This window comes from Diabrotica virgifera, chromosome 8 (genome assembly GCF_917563875.1).
Source record: "Diabrotica virgifera virgifera chromosome 8, PGI_DIABVI_V3a".
Taxonomy (NCBI): Eukaryota; Metazoa; Arthropoda; class Insecta; order Coleoptera; family Chrysomelidae; genus Diabrotica; species Diabrotica virgifera.
This window is the reverse complement of record NC_065450.1, coordinates 62879640-62904769: the sequence shown is the minus strand read 5'-3', so window position 1 is coordinate 62904769 and position 25130 is coordinate 62879640. Positions and strand designations below refer to the sequence as shown.

Genomic DNA, 25130 nt, shown 5'->3' with positions numbered 1-25130 from the left:
CCGATTAAGGTCCAATTTGCGTCCGATTAAGTTCCAATATACGTCCCCTCGGACCTTAGATGGACGTCCAATGGACGTTCGGTAGCGCGACATTTGGACCAAAATAGGACGTATAAAGGACGTTCCTCGGACGAAAACGGACGTCCAAAGGACGTCCCTAAAGTCCGTGAAGGACGTCCAATGGACGTCCATTGGACGTCCTTGTGCTATTAGGGAAGAGTCCACAATTGCACTACATAGATCAAAATTAAATTTCTGCTGTTCGCAAATGCAAAAAATGATAATAGCATATAAAAAAAGCACCAAATAAGCACAAAAATTAAAAAAAAAAGGCATAATAATTTAAAAAAAGCAAAAAAAAGCATAAAAAAGGGCTGTCAAAATAACTTATTTTTGCATATTTCGTTCATATTTAAAAAGAAAATAGTCCTGCTTGTATTATTTAACATAAGCATTATGCTTAGAAATCCGGACTCTAATGATAAACAAAAAATTCAAAAAGATTTTATTGGCTTATGAGTTTCTTGAGGTAACGCCAAAATTCAGAGTTGGCGCAATGATCTGAAATGATTGTAATCTCGAGGCAAATATTTTAATGTAAATTTTGTTGCATGATATTGAGTGATATTACAGTTTATAAGATGTGTGCGGTGTCCTTCCAATTCTTTTTTAACACAGAACGAAGAGAGTAAAATTTTAACGCAGAAAGTAAAATTTAACGTTAAATTTTTTATCCAGAGTAAAAATTTAACGTTATAACTGTGTAACGTTGTAACAAATATGTGAACCACATATATGTATTTTTTGCAGGAGCATCGTATTTTCTTTCAGTGGACCAAGTATCTCATATCTGCATTAAGGCAGTATAGTTACTCTAATTGGCTTAGCTAACGATAAGTTAAGCCGTTTCCAGTAGCGACTAGGCTAATAATATTTACGAATATGACAGTTTTATGGACTTCAAAATTGTGATTTTCATAAACTTTGATTACAATTTACGCCGTTACTAATGAAAATTCAGAGCTGGCGCAATGATATGAAATGATTGCAGTTTAGATGCGAATATATTAATTTTAATGCATTTGAGTGACATTACATTTTCCATAAGACGTGGGCGGTGTCCTGTCAATTTTATTTTAACATAAAATTTATTAAAACAGTAAAATTTTAACGAAAGGAGTAAAATCTAACTTTAAAATTTAACTCTAGAGTAAAAATTTTTACTGAAGAGTAAAAATTTAATGTTACAGAGGTGTAACATTGTAACAAATATGTGTAGCAAATATATGTACTTTTTGCAGGAGCATAGTGTTTTCTTTCAATGGACCAGCAAATACAATCGGCCATCTAAATAAGTTCACACATTATTTCGAAGAACAGTTAAAAAAGGAAGAACCATTCTCCTGTGAAGATAATGCATACAATCTCAAAGTGTATTTAATTCCTATAAACGATGATTTAAGGTTAGACTTACACACTGATGAATCGTACACCATAAAAATGGATTACAAAGGTAAGATCTAGTTATATACAGCCATGGGACTTATAGGCCTTAATGGCCCACGGCTTGGAATTTCTCCACTGTTTTCCTCTATTTTCTTCTGTCCATGGCCTTAGTTCTCCAATTTATTATCCTGATTGTTTATTGCTCTTCCTTACACAACTTCTTTCCTTCTCCTCTCAAAAGCGAGTCCTTTGTCCACCTTTCATCAGCCATTTCCGGTACAGCTCTCTGATCCCTGCATTTTTTCGTCTCCTCCAACGGTTTTTGTTCCCCCGAATGTCTTCTTTAGGACACTCCGCTCCCAGATGTTCAGCATATTGTCTTGATTTTTGTTCATAACCCATGTTTGGCTTCCGTAAATGACTGTGGGCTGGATCACTGTTCGGTATAGTCTCAATTTGGCTTCTCTGGAAACGTTTTTGCTCTTAGTAGTTTGTGTAGGGCATCGACAGTCTTCCTTCCTCTCGAAACTCGCTTTTCAATTTCTTAGTTTTCTTCCCCTTTACTTGTTATAGTTACTCCTCTATACTCAAACTCCGTCACCTTTTTGAAGCAAAACTCTTTACTCTCGTTGTTTGTGGTAGTCTTCAGTTGTGTGTCTTTATATGTGATCTGCCCCATTTCCATGTAATTTGTTTTTTGCTCATTAATATTCAGTCCATACTGCCTATCCGTCGCGTCGCTTCAGAGTTTGAAAATCCTTAACAGTTCCCTTTCAGCTCTTGCCATTAACACATCGTCCACAAAGACCAAGAACTTGGCTTCTGTTGTCATAGCTCATACCTTTCTTTCATGTTTCTCTCTCTCTCTCTCTCTCTTTATCTTTCCTGTCTGTTGAATACCTTTTTCTTTAGATTTATTAGAATCTTTTTGTTTTCCAAAACATCACTGGGTCCATTAATTTTAATTCCGCGTCGTTCTATATCTTGTTGTTCTATATCTGGAATCAATCCTTGCTTTATTCATTCCTTCTAATACGGCCCAGAGTTCTATGGAATCGAATGCCTAATTGTAATCCACAAATGCCAAATGAAGTTTATTGTATTCGTTATACTTTCGATAAGTATCCTTATTGTCTGGAGGTGTTCTATGGTACTATAACCATTGCGGAATCCCGCTTGTTTAACAGGCTGGTAACTATTGTATTGATTTGATAGTCTGTTGGTAATTACTTTGGTAAGCAGTTTGTACAAATGTAGTAAGAGGCTTCACTTATTCACTTATTTCTCTTATTAATATAAATAATTATTTTATTAGTAAATACAATGAAACTAAGACGAAAAAAAAATAGATATAGGTATGACGTAAAAAAGAAGCATAACAACTTAGAACGTGAGAAATTTTAACATTATCACAAAACATAAAAAATTAAATAATAATAAAATAGAAAAATAAAAAAATAATAATTATTGGTAGATCATGATTTTAATTTTTTATGCTTTGCGATAATGTTAAAAATTTAATGGACTAACCTCACGTTGTAAGTTTTTATGCTTCTTTTATACAATGTTTATTATACCCGTGTTGAGCTGGCCCCCCCCCACTTGCAAAAATTGAAAAACAAATAGCCCTGATTTATGAGCTATTTATGAGCTCTCATATTCCGCAAACTAAAAATTTTGAGCTCGTTCCACTGAGCAGGAATTTAATACCCTAGTGGGGGGGGGGGGCTGAGTCAGCCCCCCCACTACTTAAAAATAGGAATATTGAATCGGTTTTTGCGGCAGAATTACGAGCTATTTATGAGCTCTTGAAATTATATAGTTTCGATTTTTGAGCTCATCCCCTTCACCCCCAAACAACCCTTTAATTGATTTAACTTAAGAGAAAGATGCTGAGAAAACTTAAAATATATCGTATTGCGGATATAATTCCTATAGCTTATATACTCTAAGAATAAACTATTAAATCAAGGGCATTTCGATTATTGAGCTACAACCCCTTCGCAAGAAAACCACCCTATCTTCCCGGCTTAAGAGAAAGTTGTACTTAAAATGCGTTAAACTAATTATTTGGCGACTACATATCATTTAATAATTTATAAGCTTCCAAATTACGCGCATTTAGATCAGTAAATTGCAATTTATTTTGTATAGTGCAGTCATTGAAGGTAAAAATCAACGATTACCTTCAATTTCGGTGAACCTTCATCGATTTTCACGAAAATTGGTCAGTGGTTAGAGGATACGTCAAGAAACAAAGGTGACATGGTACCAACTTGCGCCTTTACCCTGAGGGTGGATACCGCCCCTTCTCCGGGGTGAAAATTATTTTATAAAAAATAACTGCACAAATCAATAAAAGAACAAATTAAAAGCAAAATTTATTATATAAAGTTAATAAAATAAGTCAATACTTTTTAAGTTATGAAAGATCAAAGATTTTAATTATTTGTGAAAAAAAATGCATGTTTTGAAGAGGTTTTTTTAAATCACTGAAAAAGCTTATATTCTAAGAATAATCTCTAAAATCACGCGCCTTTCGATTATTGAACTACAACCCCTTCGCAAGAAAACCATCCCATATTCCCGGCTTAAGAGAGGGTTGTACTTAAAATAATTTAAATTAATTATTTGTCGACTATATATTGTTTAATAATTTATGAGCTCGCAAAATATACGCATCTCAATTATTGAATTGCCATTTTCTTTCTATAGTGCAGTCACTGAAGGTAAAAATCAACTATGACCTTCGATTTCGGTAAATCTTCATTCATTTTCACGAAAATTGGTGAGCGGATTTTGAATAAAAATTTTTGATACTATCAACTTTTTCTGGATCTTATTTTTGATGGGTATTTCTAAGTACTTTGACAAGTATTTAGTACCTAAGTGTTATAAATTGCATCTTTTTCCCGTTATTTAAGCTTGAACCCTTAGATTTGAACAGTCGCGGAAAAAAATATACATTTAATTACCAATAACTTACTTTAAATTAACATTAAAGGTTTTTCAAGTAAGCAATTTATTATATTTTTTATTAGCTTCAATTTTAGTGATGAAAACTTTTTTGTAAAAACTTACAGTTTTTGAGTCATTTATGAAAAATCGCTCTAAAGCATGCATTTTCTTTCCAAAAATTAAAATATTTGATCTTTAATAACTCAAAAAGTATTGATTTATTTTAATCACATTATGTAACAAATTTTGCTTACAATTTGTCCCTCTCTCGATTTGTGGGGTTATTTTTAATAAAGTAATTTTCACTCCCGAGAAGGGGTGACATATACCCCAGGCTAAAACCCCAAGTTGTTATTGTCAATTCGTGAAAATAAATGGAGATTTACCGAAATCGAAGGTAATAGTTGATTTTTACCTTCAGTGACTGCACTATAGAAAGAAAATGGTAATTCAATAATTGAGATGCGTATATTTTGCAAGCTAATAAATTATTAAACGATATGTAGTCGCCAAATAGTCAATTTAAATTATTTTAAGAACAACTCTCTCTTAAGCCGGGAAAATGGGGTCGTTTTCTTGCGAAGGGGTTGTAGCTATATAATCGAAAGGTGCGTGATTTAAGGGTTTATTCTTAGAATATAAGCTATACGAATTAAACTACTATTAACTTTCTTGTAAAAATTTACAGTTTTTCAGTGATTTAAAAAAACCTCTTCAAAACATGCATTTTTTTCACAAATAATTAAAATCTTTGATCTTTCATAACTTAAAAAGTATTGACTTATTTTATTAACTTTATATAATAAATTTTGCTTTTAATTTGTTCTTTTATTGATTTGTGCAGTTATTTTTTATAAAATAATTTTCACCCCGGAGAAGGGGCGATATCCACCCTCAGGCTAAAGGCGCAAGGTGGTACCATGTCACCTTTGTTTCTTGACGTATCCTCTAACCACTGACCAATTTTCGTGAAAATCGATGAAGGTTCACCGAACTTGAAGGTAATCGTTGATTTTTACCTTCAGTGACTGCACTATACAAAATAAATTGCAATTTACTGATCTAAATGCGCGTAATTTGGAAGCTTATAAATTATTAAATGATATGTAGTCGCCAAATAATTAGTTTAACGCATTTTAAGTACAACTTTCTCTTAAGCCGGGAAGATAGGGTGGTTTTCTTGCGGAGGGGTTGTAGCTCAATAATCGAAATGCCCTTGATTTAATAGTTTATTCTTAGAGTATATAAGCTATAGGAATTATATCCGCAATACGATATATTTTAAGTTTTCTCAGCATCTTTCTCTTAAGTTAAATCAATTAAAGGGTTGTTTGGGGGTGAAGGGGATGAGCTCAAAAATCGAAACTATATAATTTCAAGAGCTCATAAATAGCTCGTAATTCTGCCGCAAAAACCGATTCAATATTCCTATTTTTAAGTAGTGGGGGGGCTGACTCAGCCCCCCCACTAGGGTATTAAATTCCTGCTCAGTGGAACGAGCTCAAAATTTTTAGTTTGCGGAATATGAGAGCTCATAAATAGCTCATAAATCAGGGCTATTTGTTTTTTAATTTTTGCAAGTGGGGGGGCCAGCTCAACACGGGTGTTTATTATAGTAAAGTTTAGTATTATTATAAACTTATTTTTAGCATATCCTGATTAAGCAAATAAATTTTGCGAAAGCTCGATATTAGCCAAGAGTTTCTCTTATCATACCCTTTAAATTAATCATTTCATTTCAAAAATGAATAAGCATTTTCAATTTCGTTGCAACACGAAACTACAGCCGCATTATATTCTAGTTCAATCAGAGAGTGCAGCAAGCACCTCTACCGGTTTCGAAACTTATTAGCCTCTCATCAGGAGGCACATATGCTGCTCTCTCTCTCTCTCTGACCCAACTAGGACAAACCCCGGCGTGCAGTCACGGATTGCAACGAACGAAATGACAGGGATGCCCTAGCGGCAACTGCTAGCAAAAACTAAGTTTTCAAGCTTTGAATTACATGTTTACTCTGATTAGAGTACGAAGGGAACCATTCTCGTTGGAAGTTTACCGCGCTGAGCAGATGGGACGTGAATTATAAATTGTAAAATTCCCTCATCTTCCTTAGACTCAGCATCCGTTATGGCTTGCAAATTGTAGAAGCCTCGGAGGTGTTACCAGAGAAGGTTACCATTGTTTCAATCTGGTAGGATGTTTAGTAACATCTTTTGTTACTTTAGTTTTTTTTTCATTTCATTTCAGTTCAGAGATAATACACCATCCCCATACGTCCGATTCGGTCTCTCCAGGCCTCTTCAGTAGGGCTATATAAACAACTCTGAATCGAAAAGAAACCAAGCTGCCCATTTGAACAGAATTTCAAAAATAGTTCTGCATATCGTACGCTGTGTGGTAGCGACATATATTAAAAATAAATGAGAAGTCCCAGTTCTAAGCAATAAATCTGAAAATTCTCTTTTAACCACTTTCTGGTAATATCCTTAATCGCTGCCTTTTACCATTTATAAGGCAAGGAGACGACGAATAAAAGGAGACCATATTCTTCTCTCCATACTCAACTATCTTTTTCATTAGCTTTTGGAGGTCTTGGAGCTATTCTGATAGTATCGTCCGCATTTCTAATGTTGTTAATTGTCGTTCCATTTACCTTTATTCCTGCTGTTTCTTCCTCAAGAGCTCTTTTCATAATTTCTTCCGAGTATGCATTGAATAGTAGTGGTGACAATACACACCCCTGTCGCACTCCTCTTTTAATTTCGAAGTCTTCTGATGTGTATTCGTTGATGCGTATGTGTGCCTGCTGATTATGTATTGCTATTATATATTTGGTATAATTCGAAGATCATTGTATTGTAACTGTTTTGCTTTGAGGACCTTCATTGGCTCTTTGTGGCAGACTTTATCGAAAGCCTTGTTGTAATCTATGATACAGACGTACATATCCTGGTTCACATCCAAGTATCTCTGTATTAGTACGTTGAATGCAAAGAGAGCTTCACAAGTACCTGGGTACGCCTCTACGGAATCCAAATTGGGTTTCTTCAATATCCATATCAAGTTTGGTAAATGCGTTTATTAATGATCTTTAAAAACATTTTATGCGTGTGAGACATCAGGCTGGTGGGGTTATCGGTATGATAGTCCAGGATTACTAGGGCTATCTTCTCCCGGTAAGGGTGGTTAACCCTTATCCGAGGGGTGGAATGATTAATAGCCGTTTCACTGTTAAAGTTGTTTTATTATACTCGCATGAGTACAAGCTGGTAGCAACCTACGTAACGTCGTCTCGCGGAGTGTAGATGACACTATCTTTTAATGTGAATAATCTTACATCTAATAAAATAGAATGACGAATGTGGAATGTGTAATGAGGATTCCCTTATTATGTTTTGGTTGTATAAATATATTTAAAAGTGCAAAGTCAGCGTCGACCCTGAAAAGTGTTTATAGTGGCTGTATGTATAATTACACCTCACGATCTAGGTCAACAATGTTTATGTAACGAAAGAAGATTGGAATTGTTTATGATGACATTTAAATAACCGAAAGAAATTAGCGTAGATAATTAAAGGGTGTTTTTAAAAGATATCTAATGAGTACAGATGAATTCTTGTACACCTTTCCCTCCTAAGAATTTTCTGACTACGGGCAGAAAATTTTGCAAGTAGTGCTACCAACCCATACTGTGTTGTAATCAATACAAAAAAATTTATTTTATATACAAACTTCCTAAAACTACGTAAATACATAAATAAAAATAAAAATGTTCGTTTAACAACATTGTTTCATCACACTTGTCACTCACTGTGTTTTCGGATTGTAAGCATATAATCTATTCTTATGTATTTCCTTGATTTTATTGTTTTCTATTCTGATTTTACAATTAACGTTATTTACTTCTGTTATTGTGAAAGGACCTACATAAAGACTATCAAACTTACCATTCTCTTCCCTTTTTACCAGGACTAGGTCTCCTATTTTAAAGTTTTGAGGTGTTGCTTTGAGCTTATTCTTTTCTTGCCGCTCTTTTTTGTGTTTTAATAAGAAGGTTCTGGCTCTCTCGTGTGCGCTTTGTAGTTTGTATCGTAACTCATTGTAATCCTGGCAGGATCGCCATATGATAGTCCAGGATTACTAGGGCTATCTTCTCCCGGTAAGGGTGGTTAACCCTTATCCGAGGGGTGGAATGATTAATAGCCGTTTCACTGTTGAAGTTGTTTTATTATACTCGCATGAGTACAAGCTGGTAGCAACCTACGTAACGTCGTCTCGCTAAGTGTAGATGACACTATCTTTTAATGTGAATAATCTTACATCTAATAAAATAGAATGACGAATGTGGAATGTGTAATGAGGATTCCCTTATTATGTTTTGGTTGTATAAATATATTTAAAAGTGCAAAGTCAGCGTCGACCCTGAAAAGTGTTTATAGTGGCTGTATGTATAATTACACCTCACGATCTAGGTCAACAATGTTTATGTAACGAAAGAAGGTTGGAATTGTTTATGATGACATTTAAATAACCGAAAGAAATTAGCGTAGATAATTAAAGGGTGTTTTTAAAAGATATCTAATGAGTACAGATGAATTCTTGTACATCGGTGCATTCTCTAGCATTTTTCTTTTTTGGGACACAAATAAATGTTGAGGTCAAACACTCATTGAGTATGTCACCTGACTGATAAACATTAAAGACTAAATACGTTTAATACTTTTACTAAATAGATTTTTAATACCACATACATTTAATTATAATTTTAAGGTACCGACCTCTACGCGAATATTACTGCGCCGACAGTGTTTGGAATAAGGCATGGTATGGAAACGTTACTACAATTACTGATACCTATAAATGAGGATGGTACGAAATGTTTAGTTACCGTAAACAATCTAGTACTAACTGACAAACCCAAATTTCATCACAGGGGCCTCCTAATTGATACTGCAAGAAATTATTTAAGCGTTAAAACTATCAAAAAACAGCTGGAAGGCATGGCTGCTTCTAAACTCAACGTATTACACTGGCACGTGACTGATTCGCAAAGCTTTCCATTGGTTTCGCCTAGGTTGCCAAATATGACGAGGTAAGTCACTCAACAAAATCCCAATCCTATCACCTGTCCAAGGCTCTTATCACCTGCCTTACCTTTACTATCCTTTCTTTAATATTTTCTTCGTTTCGTTGTCCACTCGTTAGTTTTATTCCCAGATATACAATTTCAATTGCCTCTTGTTCCAGGTTTAGTTTCTCCGTTTGTTCCGTTCCTACGCATAGATATTGTGTTTTTTGGTATTTACCTCCAGACCCCAATTTCTATATTCCTCTATTAGTTTCCTTGCCATAAATTCAAGATGTTCCGTGTCCTGTACAATTACAATTTATTGGTCATCTGCACAGTGCAGCATGTGTATTGAATAATACTGGCGACACACAGCACCCTTGCCTTAATACTTTAGTTGCCAGGAAACGTTTTGATATTTTCTTACGAGTATAAATTTTTGAAACTATTTTCTTAAAAATTTTTTTTATTTGCAAACTCGCATCAGCCTGTATGGCTATTATTTTGCAAACTATTTTCTTAAATATTTTTTTTATTTGCAAACTCGCATCAGCCTGTATGGCTATTATTTTGGAAACTATTTTCTTAAATATTTTTTTTTATTTGCAAACTCGCATCAGCCTGTATGGCTATTAGCGAATTAGGATCGATATAGATCCTGTGGAATTTGAACAAATATGCATTTGAAATATAACTACATACCATTTAAAGGGTTCTCACCCTGGAATTTCATTGGTGGATCACCTAGCATTCAACCTGTTTATTATAACACTGATGATGATTTTGTAAGAAAATCGAAAACGTTTTGTTGTGATGTAGCCTTTAAAGGGATTTTAATAAAAGTTTTTATACCTTTTACAAAGGATTTTTTCAATAAAATTTTTGTAACTGATGGTATACAGCCAACTACGGGAAAATTTTTTTTCCTTGTGGATTTTCAATAAAAAATGTTTACCTAACATGGGGCGGTGGAAAGGTTGAACTACACCATCACTGTCTTCATTTTCTTAGATGCCTTATCCTTAAGGACGTTGGCAATTACATTTGCCCATTTAATCTTATTTGCAGCCGCCCTGAATAGTTCTATGGAGGTCAAATTCGTCCATTGTCGTAGGTTTTTAAGCCAAGAGTTGCGTCTTCTTTCTGGTCCTCTTTTTCTATTGATTTTGCGCTCGATTATAAGTTGTAGCAGTTCATACTTTTGATTTCTCACGATGTGATGAAAATATTGTGCTTTCCGTTCCTTTATTATAAGCATAAGCTCTCTTTCCTTTTTCATCCTCCGCAAGACTTCCGCATTTTTGTCGTATGCCTCATGTAGGATATTCTGAGCATTTTACGGTGACACCAGCGTTCGAATGCTTGGATTCTTTTTTATGTTGCTTCTGTCATTGTTCAGGTTTCAACACTGTAGGTAGAGCAAGGTGGAGAAAACATAGAACTTAAGTAGGTGTTCTAGTTCTCAATGAGATACCCAGCTGGCGGTTGCATAGAATTTTTTGCATTTTGTCAAACACTGTATGTGCCTTTTCCAGGCGTGTTCTTATCTTCAGTGAGTGGTCCCAAGTTTCATCAAGATTACTTCCAAGGTAGGTACGTTATTCTTGTTACTCTTTCCTGATCTGTTCTGTCGACATTGACCTTCACCCTTCGGTTTTGGTGCTTGCTGATGACCGATTTTGTCTTCTTTGTATTCAATTTCCTATATGTCTCAAAAGAAAAGTCTTTGATCAGTGTGTGTTGCCAGTACTTACCTATGGTGCAGAAATTTTAACAATAACCAAGAAAGTAAGAAATAAAATTTGTGTTACCCAAAGAGCCATGGAACGCTCAATGTTAGGCATTTCTCGTCGGGATCGAATTATGAACAGGGAGATAAGACGGAGAACAGGAGTGACGGATGCCATAGAAATAATTATGACTCTAAAGTGGAACTGGGCTGGACACATAGCTAGAATGTCAGACAACAGATGGGCACAGCGAATAATACACTGGAAACCAAGACAAGAAGCATATCGAAGTAGAGGTCGTCCGCCAACTAGATGGTCTGATGACCAAACAGCACAAAACAGAAATGTATGGAAAAGACTGAGGGAGACCTATATCCAGCAGTGGATAGATCCGGGTTAGATGATGATGATGATGATGTATTCAATTTCATTCCAAATTCTCTATAGACTACCCATTACTGTAAATACTCATAAATATAAGTTGTTCCTTTTTAGATGGATGATAAAATAATAATTGTAAATCTCATCACTTCTTCTCTTTTAGGTTTGGAGCCTATAGCCCCAAGAAAGTTTACACACCAGAAAATGTTAAAGATATTATTGATTACGCAGAAACTAGAGGAGTAAGGGTTCTTGTCGAAATAGACGGTCCATCTCATGCAGGAATGGGGTGGAATTGGGGTTCCGGGGCCGGTTTGGGATATCTGGCAGTATGCGTGAATAAACAGCCATGGAGATCTTTTTGTATTCAACCTCCTTGTGGACAGTTGAACCCTTCTAATCCAAAACTCTATGATGTTTTGACTGAATTATATAAAGATATTGTAGATGTCACCCCAGATAGACATATGTTCCACATGGGAGGTGACGAGGTATGTAAAATATAATTCAATATTTATATATTTCAATATATTTACCAACCAGTAGGTGAGCTTTGATTCAATTCAGTCTTCAGTCAAACAGGCCAAAAAAATCCTGGCTCGAGAATTCATATAAAGAAATAAAAGACCTCCAAAAAAAGCATGACAGTTTCAACCTCCACAAGAAACTTAAATGTACCTCTTGAATTAGAAAACAGAAAAATGCTCACGTACTTAAAACCGCAGACGGAAAAATTTGTGATCACGAACAACAGTGCAAAGAATGGGAGATACACATCAGTGACCTTTTTGACGATGCTTCTCGAGAAAATGCTCCAAATACTAAATGTGACAACCAATTAGACAGAGGTCCCAGTATACTGAAGTCGGAAGTCATAAAAGTAATACAACAAGCCAAAAACAATAAAGCACCTGGACCAGATTAAATCCCTGTTGAGCTACTTAAACTTCTAGATGAGGAAAACATACCTACTTGACTACTTTCTTCAACAAAATTTACAACGAAGGAAAAATACCAGATGATTGGTTGGAGCCACTGTTTATAACATTACCAAAGAAAAGCAGGCCCACCAAATGTAGCGATTTTAGACTAACCAGTTTAGACTAAGTAGACACTTAAGATACTTTTACGTATTATACAAAACCGAGTATTCCTTCTGTGCGAAATTAGAATGGGTAATAAGCAATTTGGATTTAGAAATGGTCTAGGAACTAGAGAAGCACTATTTTGTATGCGCGTTCTCTTACAAAAAAGTTGTGAATTCCGAAAGAACGTTTATGTTTGTTTCATCGACTTCGAGAAGGCATTCGACCGAGTACAACATGATACACTCTTCGATTGCTTGCGGGCAGCAGGACTTGACCACTACGATATAAGACTGCTGAAATACTTATATTACAATCAAGTAGCCTCTATCCAAATTGGAGACAGTCGTACTGAAAAGCTACCGATAAAACGTGGAGTACGCAAGGTTGTGTTTTATCACCCACCCTTCTTAATCTGTACTCTGAAGAAATCTTTAGGGAGGCTTTGGATGACAGACAAGAGGGAGTAAGGCTAGGCTGAGAAGTAATCAACAATATTAGATACGCTGACGATACAGTCATTCTTGCTAAAAATTTACAAGATCTTCAGACACTACTAAATCTAGTCAGTGAAGCAAGTTATCGGAGAGGCCTTAAAATCAACATTTCAAAAACAAGGTGGATGGTAGTTGGAAAGATTAATATAGATCAGGGTCAGCTTTCTCTTGATGGAGAGGAGTTAGAACGGGTGAATCATTTCAAGTACCTTGGCAGCTGGTTAAATGTAAATTGTGACTCTGATGAAGAGATAATAACTACAATAACAGAAACCTGTCGATGAATATTCGAAAGAAGGTCCTGAAATGTTATGTGTGGTCTATCTTATTGTATAGTTGTGAGACATGGACGTTAAAAATCACAATGCTAAACAAAATAGAAGCATTCGAATTGTGGTGCTATCGACGAATCATAAAGATATCATGGGTTTCGCACACTTCCAATGAAGATGTTCTTCAAATGATGAATTCAGAACGTCTGCTCATAAGCATCATAAAGAGGAGAAAACCAGAACACTTCGGCCATATAGTTCGAGGACCTAAATACCATCTGCTTCGTCTTATAATACAAGAAAAAGTGGAGGGAAAGATTAGGATTGGTCGAAAGAAACTTTCATGGCTGCGTAATATTAGACAATGGTGTGGCTGCACAGTAGAAGAATTATTTCGCGCAGCAGTCGATAGAGAGAGGTTTCAGAAAATTGTAAATGTGATGACGGCCAACTTCTGAATACAGACACGGCACCTAAAGAAGAAGAAGCCTTCTTACAAACCCTCTTTGATAACGGGTAAACCTAGAAACATGTTCCCACATGTTCCTTGCTCTATCATAGATACATCACAAGAAAAGCCCGTAAAGATAGCAGAGCTATCTCTGCTATGCTCCTATGTCCTACCCTAAAAGGGAGCAAGACTCTTTTTTGAGCACTAAACTATGCCACGTATATGTCGCAGCTACAGAACAACTCTTTTCTTAAGCGTTAAAGGATGTGAGATATATGTTGCAGCTATGGAGCAAAACTCTTTTCTCATGCATCAAATAATGTCACTTATCTGCGGCAGCTATGTATCAGATATGTTTTAGTTTTGTGTCAACTATGTCTCGTAGAGTGCACGTTAAAAAAATATTTACAATAAAATTTCTTCTTTAACTTTATATTATTGTAGACAGTATTTTTACTTGACATTGTAAATATATAATTGACATTCTAATTAAAGTAAAAAAATATTCTACGGCAATATAAAGTTGAGGAAACTAGTATTATTACTATGTGTTGTGGACAAATTAAATACAAACGTTATATAGTTTGCAATTTTTTATTATATAATAAAATGTTAGGAAAAATTAAGTCACTTATTTATTCTGCCTCTCCCTTTGGTGGCGCTGTTTTCCTTGACGGGTCCAATCCGCTGCAGGCTGCAATAGTTTCAAATTTTTTCTCAGAATACCATTCATCAGTATGTACAGCATGTACAGAATATTCAGAAATTATTTCACTAATAATTCAGTTTGTTCATTTAAAAACTACAAAACAACTTTTTTCAATCGATGAACCAGGGGAGACTCGCGTGACACACGGCACAGCACACAGCACAGCACAGACCACAGGCATAACCTCAACTTTTCTTTTTTCACGGCTCTTAGCTCTGTTCTCTATCTGAGAAACGTTACAGCTAGGAATCTAAACTAGGTAATAATGCTCTCTTTTCACGCTTAATTTGAAATATCGCTATAAGGTAGAAAATCTACTTCTACGTTATAAAGTCTACTTCTTACGTAATACGTAACCGCTACAATGTATTTACATAGTATCTATACGTTCGCTATAAATATGGAGCATGATTTGCTCCAAAAATGCAGCGGTGACAGAGAAAATTTATATAGTAATGCTCCCTTTTCTATCTTTAAATTCTATATCACAGCGACATAGATGGTCACTTGGGACACGTGTCAGAGGATAGTAAGAGACTCGAATTGGATCAAAGCGAAACCGTCTATTTTCATTTTGTTTCACACTATACTCGGTACAATGTACACAATGATAGAGGTTTAGATATGTAAATTGCCGATGCGTTGGTGGAATATTTTCCTAGCATCGCCCGATGATATGGTTATACCTAGGTTAACAGTTTACTTGAATCGTTATCGACACTCACTTCATCTCTCCTCGAAAGTGGGCATAACGTGGCCATCGACGGATAATGCCAATGTTTTCCACAAAGCATTGGCATTATCCGTCGGTATTGGTACATCCACTCGTAAAAATCCGTTCTCTCGGCAACAAGTACGTACAACGTACGATCAACGGCTCTAACACCAGTGCCAAAAACCTCCTTAAAACAACTTGAAATAGGTACGGAAACAGACTGACCAACCAGGCGGAAAACAATTTTGCCGCCCTCTTATTTAGGTATTTTAATTTAATGTATACTATACATTAAATACATTAATTATAGAGAACTTTTCGGCGAGAACAGTAATCATAATTTTTCATTATACAGGTTAGATTTTAAATAAAACAGTTTATCTAAGTTTTACAATCACGTTTATTAATACAAAAATTCTTTTACTTTAACCAATTAGATACATTTATACACTGTGTCCGTAAAGTATAGAACAAATTCTTTTTTAGCTAAACAGAGCATTTTAAGAAATACTCCTGAAACACGTCGATTTTTGATTTTAATTTACGGTGTTTTAAAATAATATTCTAATATACAGGGTGAATTACTTTCGAGTAATGACGTCACCGTCATTTTTTTTTAAATGGAACACCCCCATTTTGTCTCAATTTTCGGATGTTTCTAGCTGAGCTGATTCCAAAAATGTATCACATATTGATTCAAATTGGTACAGGGTGGACAAAAATACAATAGTTTTGTGTATGCTCATATTATTAAAGTTTAATTAATTTTTGATATTAAATTAAAATATTCAACTAAACTAACTAACGCGTTACTGTATGAACACACACAAATCTATTGTATTTTTGTCCACCCTGTACCAATTTGAATAAACATGTGATACATTTTTGGAATCAGCTCAGCTAGAGTAATCCGAAAATTGAGACAAAACGGGGGTGTTCCATTTAAAAAAAATGACGGTGACGTCATTACTCGAAAGTAATTCACCCTGTATATTAGAATATTGTTTTAAAATACGGTAAATTAAAATCAAAAATCGACGTGTTTCAGGATTATTTCTTAAAATGCTCTGTTTAGCTAAAAAAGAATTTGTTCCATACTTTACGGACACAGTGTATAACTCAGGTACCTACCACTTAAGATTAGATACACCTTGACGATCGACAAGATTAAATAAAATCAATTTTTAATTAGAATTAGAACGATACTACAATGTTATATTTTTATTTTTATTGAAAAGTAATATGAGTATGTGTTAGAATAAAAACAAAACTTACGTCTTCAATTAAAAATGTATACGTCTACTTTTTTTAAGAGCAAAGTCTTTTATTGCACCGTCAATGTCTATCGCATCACACACCTCTTGCTCAATAGACAAAATAGTTAGTCTTAGAGTACCTACTCATTGTCGATCTTAAATAATTTTTAATCAACTTCAATTTTGAAAAACATCTCTCACAGCTGGCATTGCTTATAGCAACTGTGAAAAATATTCGGAACATTATTAAAATATTGGCCAAAGTATCTTCCAGCTTGGATTTAACAATAAATTTAAATAATTCAAGTGAGTCTGCATTAACCAATTTATTTTCGTTGCCTGTACCAGAAACGAAAGTCCGTAGTCGAAGTCTTTCCAGCTTAAAATCCTGCTCGTCAATTTCGTCAGATGCGTAGTCAAGATTACATTCAGTGTTGTTTGGATCTAATAATGTTAGAGTTGTAGCTGGAGTTAGATATGCAACCTTATCCGTTAAATTCTGTAGCTGTTGGAAACGCTCACGAATTTCTACAGTAACTATCTAACGAAGAAAATAGCTTTCGTCTCAACTCCTTTTCACAAGACAATTTAGCATCTCTAGTTCCGTCATCTAAAATATGCGGTCTTGTTCTACGCCTCCGAGGTTTTATGGAAATTCCAAGTTCTTCACACATATTTTTTGCATAACCTACAGCGCCATTTGCCCATTCCTCTCTTTTCTCTGTCAATATCATCTGCAAAGAATTTACTTTCTAAGCGCACAATCTTATGTCAAGTCTCCTTGTTTGTAAATATTTTTGTGCATCATTCACTTCATGTAGCAGCGGTTGCCACAGGTCCAAAAAACAAAGAAAGGAAAATGACTGCATTGAAACTAGTAAACTTTCACCTGCCTCTGTCAGTTTTTCCAAAGTGACGAGAATGGCTTTGTAATGGTGCCATGTCACATTTACGACATCGCCTCTTGCACTCCACCGCGTATCTTGAACCCTTTTGCCTGTAGCTGCTATCAGAACTTCCCAACGATGTGTTGATGAGAAAAAAAAAACAAACTAGGTTAAACGAATGATTTGAGCAAGGTACGAATTCAGCTTTAGGGTTTATTTCTTGAATTATTTGCCAAACTTCTGAATACTTTCTTGCTTGGCCTCTGTAGTTGCTTATATCTAGGCCATCAGCTTGAATCTTGTCCAAAATCATCTTTGAAATTCCTTCAGTAGTTTTGTCTTTAGTTTCAATGAAATCTATAAAAGATTCCATTACTTTTACTTCCTGATTTTCAATTACTACGTATCTTAATACCTGACTTGTTTGATCTTTATGAGAAAGATCTGGAGTGCTGTCGAATATGATTGAATAACACTTAGTCTTTTTCATTTTTTATCAACAGGATATGTTGACGAATGTTGGTTAAATTAAAAGTGCCGCCCGGGGCAGACCACCACGGCCGCCCCCACTAGGCTACGCCACTGTACAATTGGCCAGAAACGAACTTCCTGATGAGTACTACAACATACTAGAACAAGTCCAATATATCGCAGATAATAACAACCTGCGTCCCCAAACACTGGTCCAAAAACCGTTTCCAAATAAAACAGGTAGCAGTTGGTTCCTTCGCTGGTTTGGCTAAAAGGTTGCTCACAACTGTTGTCATTCCTATGACTAAGAATGTTACATTCTTTCTACTTTCACTTTCCTCATTAGCTTCTGCGCTAATTATTCAAATCAATAGTATCAATAGTATATTTTATGTATTCTAGGTTTACATTCCATGCTGGAACTCCACTCCAGAAATTCTAAAGTATTTAAAAGGTAAACCGTTAACGGAAGAAACTTACCTAGGCCTATGGTCTGAATTCCAACAGAAAAATTTAGCGGCATTTGATAAAGCTATTGGACATAATAAAACTTCCATAGTTGTTTGGACAAGTACCTTAACTGATTCGAAGATTATCCAAAAGTATTTGCCAAAGGAGAGGTAATGTATTTTTCTGAGACATCATATTATTGTGGTACCTTCTATCAATATTATGTATCTCACTGTCTGTCCATGTCCTCCTGGTATAATAATTATATATGCATTTTAGGTACATTATTCAAACTTGGGTACCAGAAAGTCAAAACAACCTGATAACGGAACTTGCAAATCTTGGATATCAAATTATTATATCAACTAAGGATAAGTGGTACCTTGACCACGGTTTTTGGGGTACCACGGAGTACCACAAATGGAAATCTGTTTACGATAATAAAATGTATGATAAATATGTCAAAGGTATTTTAGGTGGTGAGGTGAGTAAAACAATTCACTCTAGTATTCTAGAGCGTGTGTGTTTTTGTGCCTATCAAATATATTTTTTGACTAAACCGCGCATATACCCAGAGGATGGAAAACACAAGACTGCCGAAAACGGAATCGAATACCTAAACCTAAAATTTAAAGATGTGGCACCAAAATATGTAACAGTCAAGTCAAGTCAAGTCAAGTCAAATTTATTCATCACATGCGACATTGTACAAAGTACATGTATGAGACAAGTCAAAGTTACAGACATACAAAAGTATATAAATTAATAAATATGACAAAACATACTTAAAAGTTATTTTTAGAATATGGCTCTAGCTCACAAATGTATTGATGTACACACCTCCGAAAGTTTGGCTGATGTAAATTCATTCGTATATCTATTGGCAATTTGTTAAAGAAACTTATGGCTGCATAATGTGTGCTACCTTCCAACAAAACAGAACGATGTTGTGGAAGCATAAAGTGATTGTCTCTGAATCTTGTTGAATAAACATGGTTAAATTGAAATTTATTGAATTCATAAATTTTGCAATGTAAATACATTATACACGAAAATATATACAGACCAGGAATAGTAAGAATATTGTTTTGTCTAAAGATGCCTCTACAAGAATCTCTAAATTTCATTTTATAAATTATCCTAATAGCTCTGTTCTGAAGTACGAATATCTGCTCTAATTCAGAGGTACAACCCCAAACTTCAATGCCATATTTGGCTATTGAGTAAAAATGGGCAAAGTATACTGTTTTTAACCCGGCATCTGCCACGTGGCTTTGCAAGGCGCCAACTGCCACGTGGGGTGCTCACAGCACCCATTAAAAATTTTCTGTGATCTACTTGTTTAAAAAAACAAAATAATGTGTTAAGTAACACAAGGAATATAAATAAACATGTTTTATTAACTTATTAGCCACTATCTAATATGTTACAAAAGTTAAAAAATAAAATGAAAAAGGTGTTATAAGCAAATTAGCAAGTACCAAGCCATAATAAATGAAGTCAAGTAAAATATCTAAAAAAATTAAGATTTAGCGAGTATAGAGTCTATATTAATAATTTAAATCAGGTACTTCAATAAAAAATGTAAATTTGATCTGTTTATCAAAAATACAAAATAAATTTAAAACTTAAAGTGCCACATGATGACACCCCAATTCGACTTTAGAGCTATAAGTTCAGAATGACACTAAATAACCACTTCAAACACTAACACATATATGCTATATAATATTATAGAAAGCTACTATGACGCACAGCTCGGTTACCAAACTTGAAGTACCAAATATCTGATAAAAATGTGTTATGGGGTGCTGGTAGCACCCCACGTGGCAGGTGCCGGGTTAATATTGATGTATTAAAGAGACGTGAAAGAATTCTCAATGCATAACATGCGCTACTTAATCTGGATTTCAAATTAGAAATGTGGTTTGACCATTTAAAATTACTGTCTAACAGGACCCCCAGCAACTTCGTGCAGTCTGTTTTATCTATTGCTGCTTGTATAGTGGCTTGATGGTTTAATAAATTATTTGACGTGAAAATCATATACTTTGATTTCTCTTCATTTAAAACTAGTTTGTTGGATAAGAAATAACTGTTGATGGTGGATAGTATCTGTGTAGTTTTATTTTGCAAATTTTGATCGGATGTTGCTGTGACTAGAATGTTGGTATCATCCGCATAACTGATGATGTTAATTCCACTCAGTGAATTAGTTACCAAAGCTATATCATTAATATATACTATAAAAAGTAGAGGACCCAATACACTACCCTGAGGGACACCATAATGGATATCCAATGTGTTTGATTCGTTTACAAGTCCATTAGATGTTATCTTTACTTTTTGTCTTCTATTTTCTAGGTAGGAAGTAAACCATTTTAGAACTACACCACGAATACCAATCCTCTCAAGTTTTGTTAGCAACAAATTATGATCCAAAGTATCAAAAGCCTTGGACAGATCGAGAAATAAACCACATGCCTTCTCTCGTCTGTCCAAAGCATCCAACACTAAGCTGACGAAATTTGCAAGAGCTGTAGTTGTAGACTTAGAAGATGTAAAACCATGTTGAAAATTATGCAAGACACTATGCTTTTTTAGGAATGCGTTTATTCTAGTATAAACCAGAGTTTCAATTATCTTTAAAAACACAGATAAGAGACTTATGGGACGGTAGTTGTTAAGGTCATCTTTATCACCACTTTTGAATAAAGGGATTACAATAGATAGTTTAAACATACTAGGAAATATTCCTTGTTGAAAAGAGGCATTACAAATATCCGTCAGTGGATCTGCGAGAGCGTGAATGCATTGTTTTAATAACCTAGGGGAGATCTGATCAAAACCACAACTGTGTTTGGATTTAAAACTTCATTAACAAAAGAAGAACGATGTCGCGTTGCTCAGAGTTGGAAGAGATGAATCGGTGATTTTTTGGGGGTGGATCATTCTTGCTAGTACATTAACACAAAATAAAATTGAAGAAAAGGGAAAAACTAAAAGATGATAACTACTAAAGCTAAACCAGAAAAATTATTAGATGATAGCTACTAGAGCTAAACCAGAAATATAAACCAGAAATAAATAAGAAAATAATTTGTCAAAAAGGGCGCAGTTTGTCTTATCTTTAAGAGATACAGAAACCCTTAAAACCAAAAACATATTTAACCAAATAACAAGAAATAATCACCCTCTGACTAAACACTGACAAAATTTTATTATTTGTAAAGAAATGGGGTTTTTTCTTCCACAGACAATTTCAGCTTCAATTATTCCATAAAGAATGGATTAAAAATAAATATTAGAACTTACAGTTTATCCTGCTTTCACCAAAAACTTTATAGACTGCAAATACACTTTCCACCTGCATACAGCAATTATCTTATAGTTGATTACCTCATATTATTTCATCGACTGCATAGGTACTACCAGTACAACCACCAAAAAATACTACTGCCAAAGATACTTTTGATCTAAAAAATGATCAAACATCGCACTATCGGCGAAAAAGAAGTGTACCGCCTTACTAGCTGACCCTATATGATTCCTTTCGTATCCAATTCGGGAATGAATTCAAAAAATTCGTCACTGAAACCTAATTCACACAACTTTTAATCTCCAGCCGCTTCTCACGATCTCCCTATTCCTATCTCGCAGGCGATTGGTTGCGATCGCTGAGTGCATTTGGCAAATGCCTACAACTACCTTTAATTCTCTCAGCGACCATTTCTGATACAAACAAATTATTTAATTTTTTTCAATCCAATCTATGCTTTAGACTGAGTTCACACAACATGATATTAGTTTGTGTAAACAACGACCCAGCAAACAGACTTGAGCCCAGTTACGTGATAATTACGTTAAATTTACGGCAAATTTCAACGAATACGTAACTCGGTAATTTGTGACGGGAAAAAAACGTATTTAACCAACTGAGAGTTGGTTGTTAACCTCTCACCTGATCACAACAACCTTGTGCAAATTCCGAGCAAGGATGACATACATCCACATGTGATATATTTTTAATCTTAAGACATCGACTTATTGTCGATTACTATACAGCTCATAATGTAGCAGTAATGTTATTTTGAGGTTTTACACCTATTCAAGTGGCTAGTTTCAATTACTTGTACACTGGACGTTTACACTGAGGATGGTCAGTTTGACCGAAAACGTTTTGTTGTACTTCCACTCCCTTGTGGATAAATTTTAAGAATTTTTTAATAAATTTATATACCTACATACAACAGAAGTGTTTACTTCATTCTACGTTGTCTTAACAAAGGTATACAGCCAACTACAGGGTTTACCCTTTTAAAGTTTTAATGTTTTTAAAGTCTCTAAATTGTACTAAATAAATACATTGTGAATACTTTATATGCTTGTTTTATTTATAGCATAATATGAGAATAATATTTACGTGATTCATAAGTTAATTAAGGTCGAATTATTTACGTGAACCGAGGACGTCTCTTTCACGTGGAAAATAATATATATACGTTCCCTTAAAAAAGATACGTTAATCAACACGTGTTTAAAACGTGAATTTCCCCAAACATTTTATTGCTATTTAAGGTAAATAACACGTCTATTGAAGACGAGTTATTCACGTAAATTAAAGACGTATTTTCAATGTGATATTCCAACCAAATTTTCACCTGAAATTCACGTAAGCAATTCACGTATATTGGTGAAAAATGTACCCAAAATTCACGTCATTAACACGTCGGTCTGTTTGCTGGGGAGAACGTTTATTCTAATCGAAAGGCACTAAAGTGTGCTCCTGCTTTTTAAAGAAAGCATTGCATTTGGGACCCATTTGCGACAATGGTATATCGAGAATAATATTCAACTACGAGTTATACCAATATTACAACGAACCCTCCATAGCAAATTATGCAAAAATACAAAGATTGTGCTGGACAGTTCACCTTATAAGAATGGCTAATGACAGAACACCTAGTAGAACGCTTAGTGGAACTATTTTGGGACGTCGGCCAGTAAAAAGACCAAGGAAAAGGTAGATAGACGAAGTGAAAACCGAAGCTAAAGAGATATTGAGGGTGAACAACTGGAGGAGAGCAGCCAGGGACAGAGATACTTGGAGGCGAATGTTGGGGGAAGCCAGGGCCCGACTTGGGCTGTAGCGCCATAGGAGAGAGAGATACAGGGTAGCATAAAAGTTCTAAACCAAAAATATTAAAAGTGTTTTGGATCGAAACAAACAGACCAACAAAACCTACTCAGTGTTATAACTGAAAGTCCTTGCAACACACAAGCCATTAATAATGGTTGAAGCGGTATTTTTATTAATATATTTTATATGTTATTTATAATTAAAAAAACGTTTGTTACCATTGGTTTTCTTTGATATTAATGAAGCTATTTAATTTACAGGTTTGCATGTGGGGAGAATTGGTAGACGACAACAATATAGACAGCAAAACATGGCCTAGAACAGCTGCCGCAGCTGAAAGATTATGGACTTACCCTGGCACTGATGCCACTTCTGCTCAATATAGATTTTTCTCCCATAGGGAGCGTTTAATCAAAAGAGGAATATCTTCTGATGCCGTTATGCCAACATGGTGTATTGAGAATGAAGGAGAATGTAAAAACTATAGGTAATGGATTTTGACAAGAGCTATTGTGAAGTTGTTGTTTTAAACTTACTTAATGGATGTAAATAAAACATTTAGTTAGTAAACATTTATTCGCCTAAGGGTAGGTACGAACGTGCCGAAGATACATGGATAAGCGCGGTGTAGGTCACGATCGCGGTCGAGGTTTACATCGATAACGGGCAGAACATACCGAAGATACCTTCCTTTCAGTGTTCTTTGCGGTCTCCATATAGGTAACTAAAAGTTGTCGCAACCTGATGACAACAAGAAATGAATAAATACACCAGCCGTATCCAGGGCTGTTAGTCCATTCTTTCATGGTTTTTGCTCTAAATTTTAAAGAACCGCTTGGATTGACATGAAATTTGGCATACATATAACTTACATGTCAAAGAAAAAAAGTGATATTGTGCCGATGTGTGCTTTTGCCCTGGGGGTGACTTTCACCCCCTCTGAGGGGTGAAAAAATATATGTCCAAAATACGTCCGAAAATGGGTAAACTAACTAATTTTAAGTAACTTTTATTCTATAGAGCTTTTTCGCCAAGTCAACACTTTTCGAGTTATTTGCGAGTGAATATGTTCATTTTTCAACAAAATAACCACATTTTTAGACGGTTTTTTGCAAATATGTAACTCAAAAAGTAAGGATTTTATCGAAAAAACGTTCGTAGCAAAAATATAGCCTATAAAAAAGTAAAAAAAAATGGTGTACACGTTAGGTCTCTGGATCTCGTAGAACCAGAGTTATAATAGCCAATGAAAAATAGAGTCATATTCACCAAATTTCAAATAGAATATTTCGACGTGAAATATCCAAAAAATTAAGCACTTTTTGGGGAAAACCCATTCATTATAACTTTTTTAAAGTGTTTAAAAAATCTTTATTTCTGTTTTTACAAAAAGTTTCTAGCATTAAATTTAAGCAAGTTACGCTCAAAATAAGGTTGGACCCGTTTGTTTTTGCAAAAAAAATCGGGAAGACCATCCCCTAATTAGCAACTTAAATCAAATTAATCGTTACCGCTCCACAAATTATTTTACTTATGTTGTGTTTATATGATCTGTAAGTTTCATCGATTCAAAGTGCTTATTTTTGAAAAAATTTGGTTTCAAAATAAAATTT

The 25130-nt window shown here is 34.8% G+C and overlaps 1 protein-coding gene across 1 annotated transcript in view; it reads left to right on the top strand.

Annotated features, from left to right (window-relative positions):
- The window catches only part of LOC126890654 (chitooligosaccharidolytic beta-N-acetylglucosaminidase), an 80405-nt gene extending 56318 nt beyond the window's left edge, over positions 1-24087 (top strand). Inside the window, exons 4-9 of the mRNA XM_050659771.1 lie at positions 1302-1513; positions 9176-9497; positions 11748-12075; positions 18330-18547; positions 18657-18861; positions 23778-24087. Of these exons, the coding sequence (XP_050515728.1) occupies positions 1302-1513; positions 9176-9497; positions 11748-12075; positions 18330-18547; positions 18657-18861; positions 23778-24008 (1516 nt within the window). The 3' untranslated portion in view covers positions 24009-24087. The remainder of the gene's footprint in view (positions 1-1301; positions 1514-9175; positions 9498-11747; positions 12076-18329; positions 18548-18656; positions 18862-23777) is intronic.
- The last annotated feature ends 1043 nt before the right edge of the window (positions 24088-25130 follow it).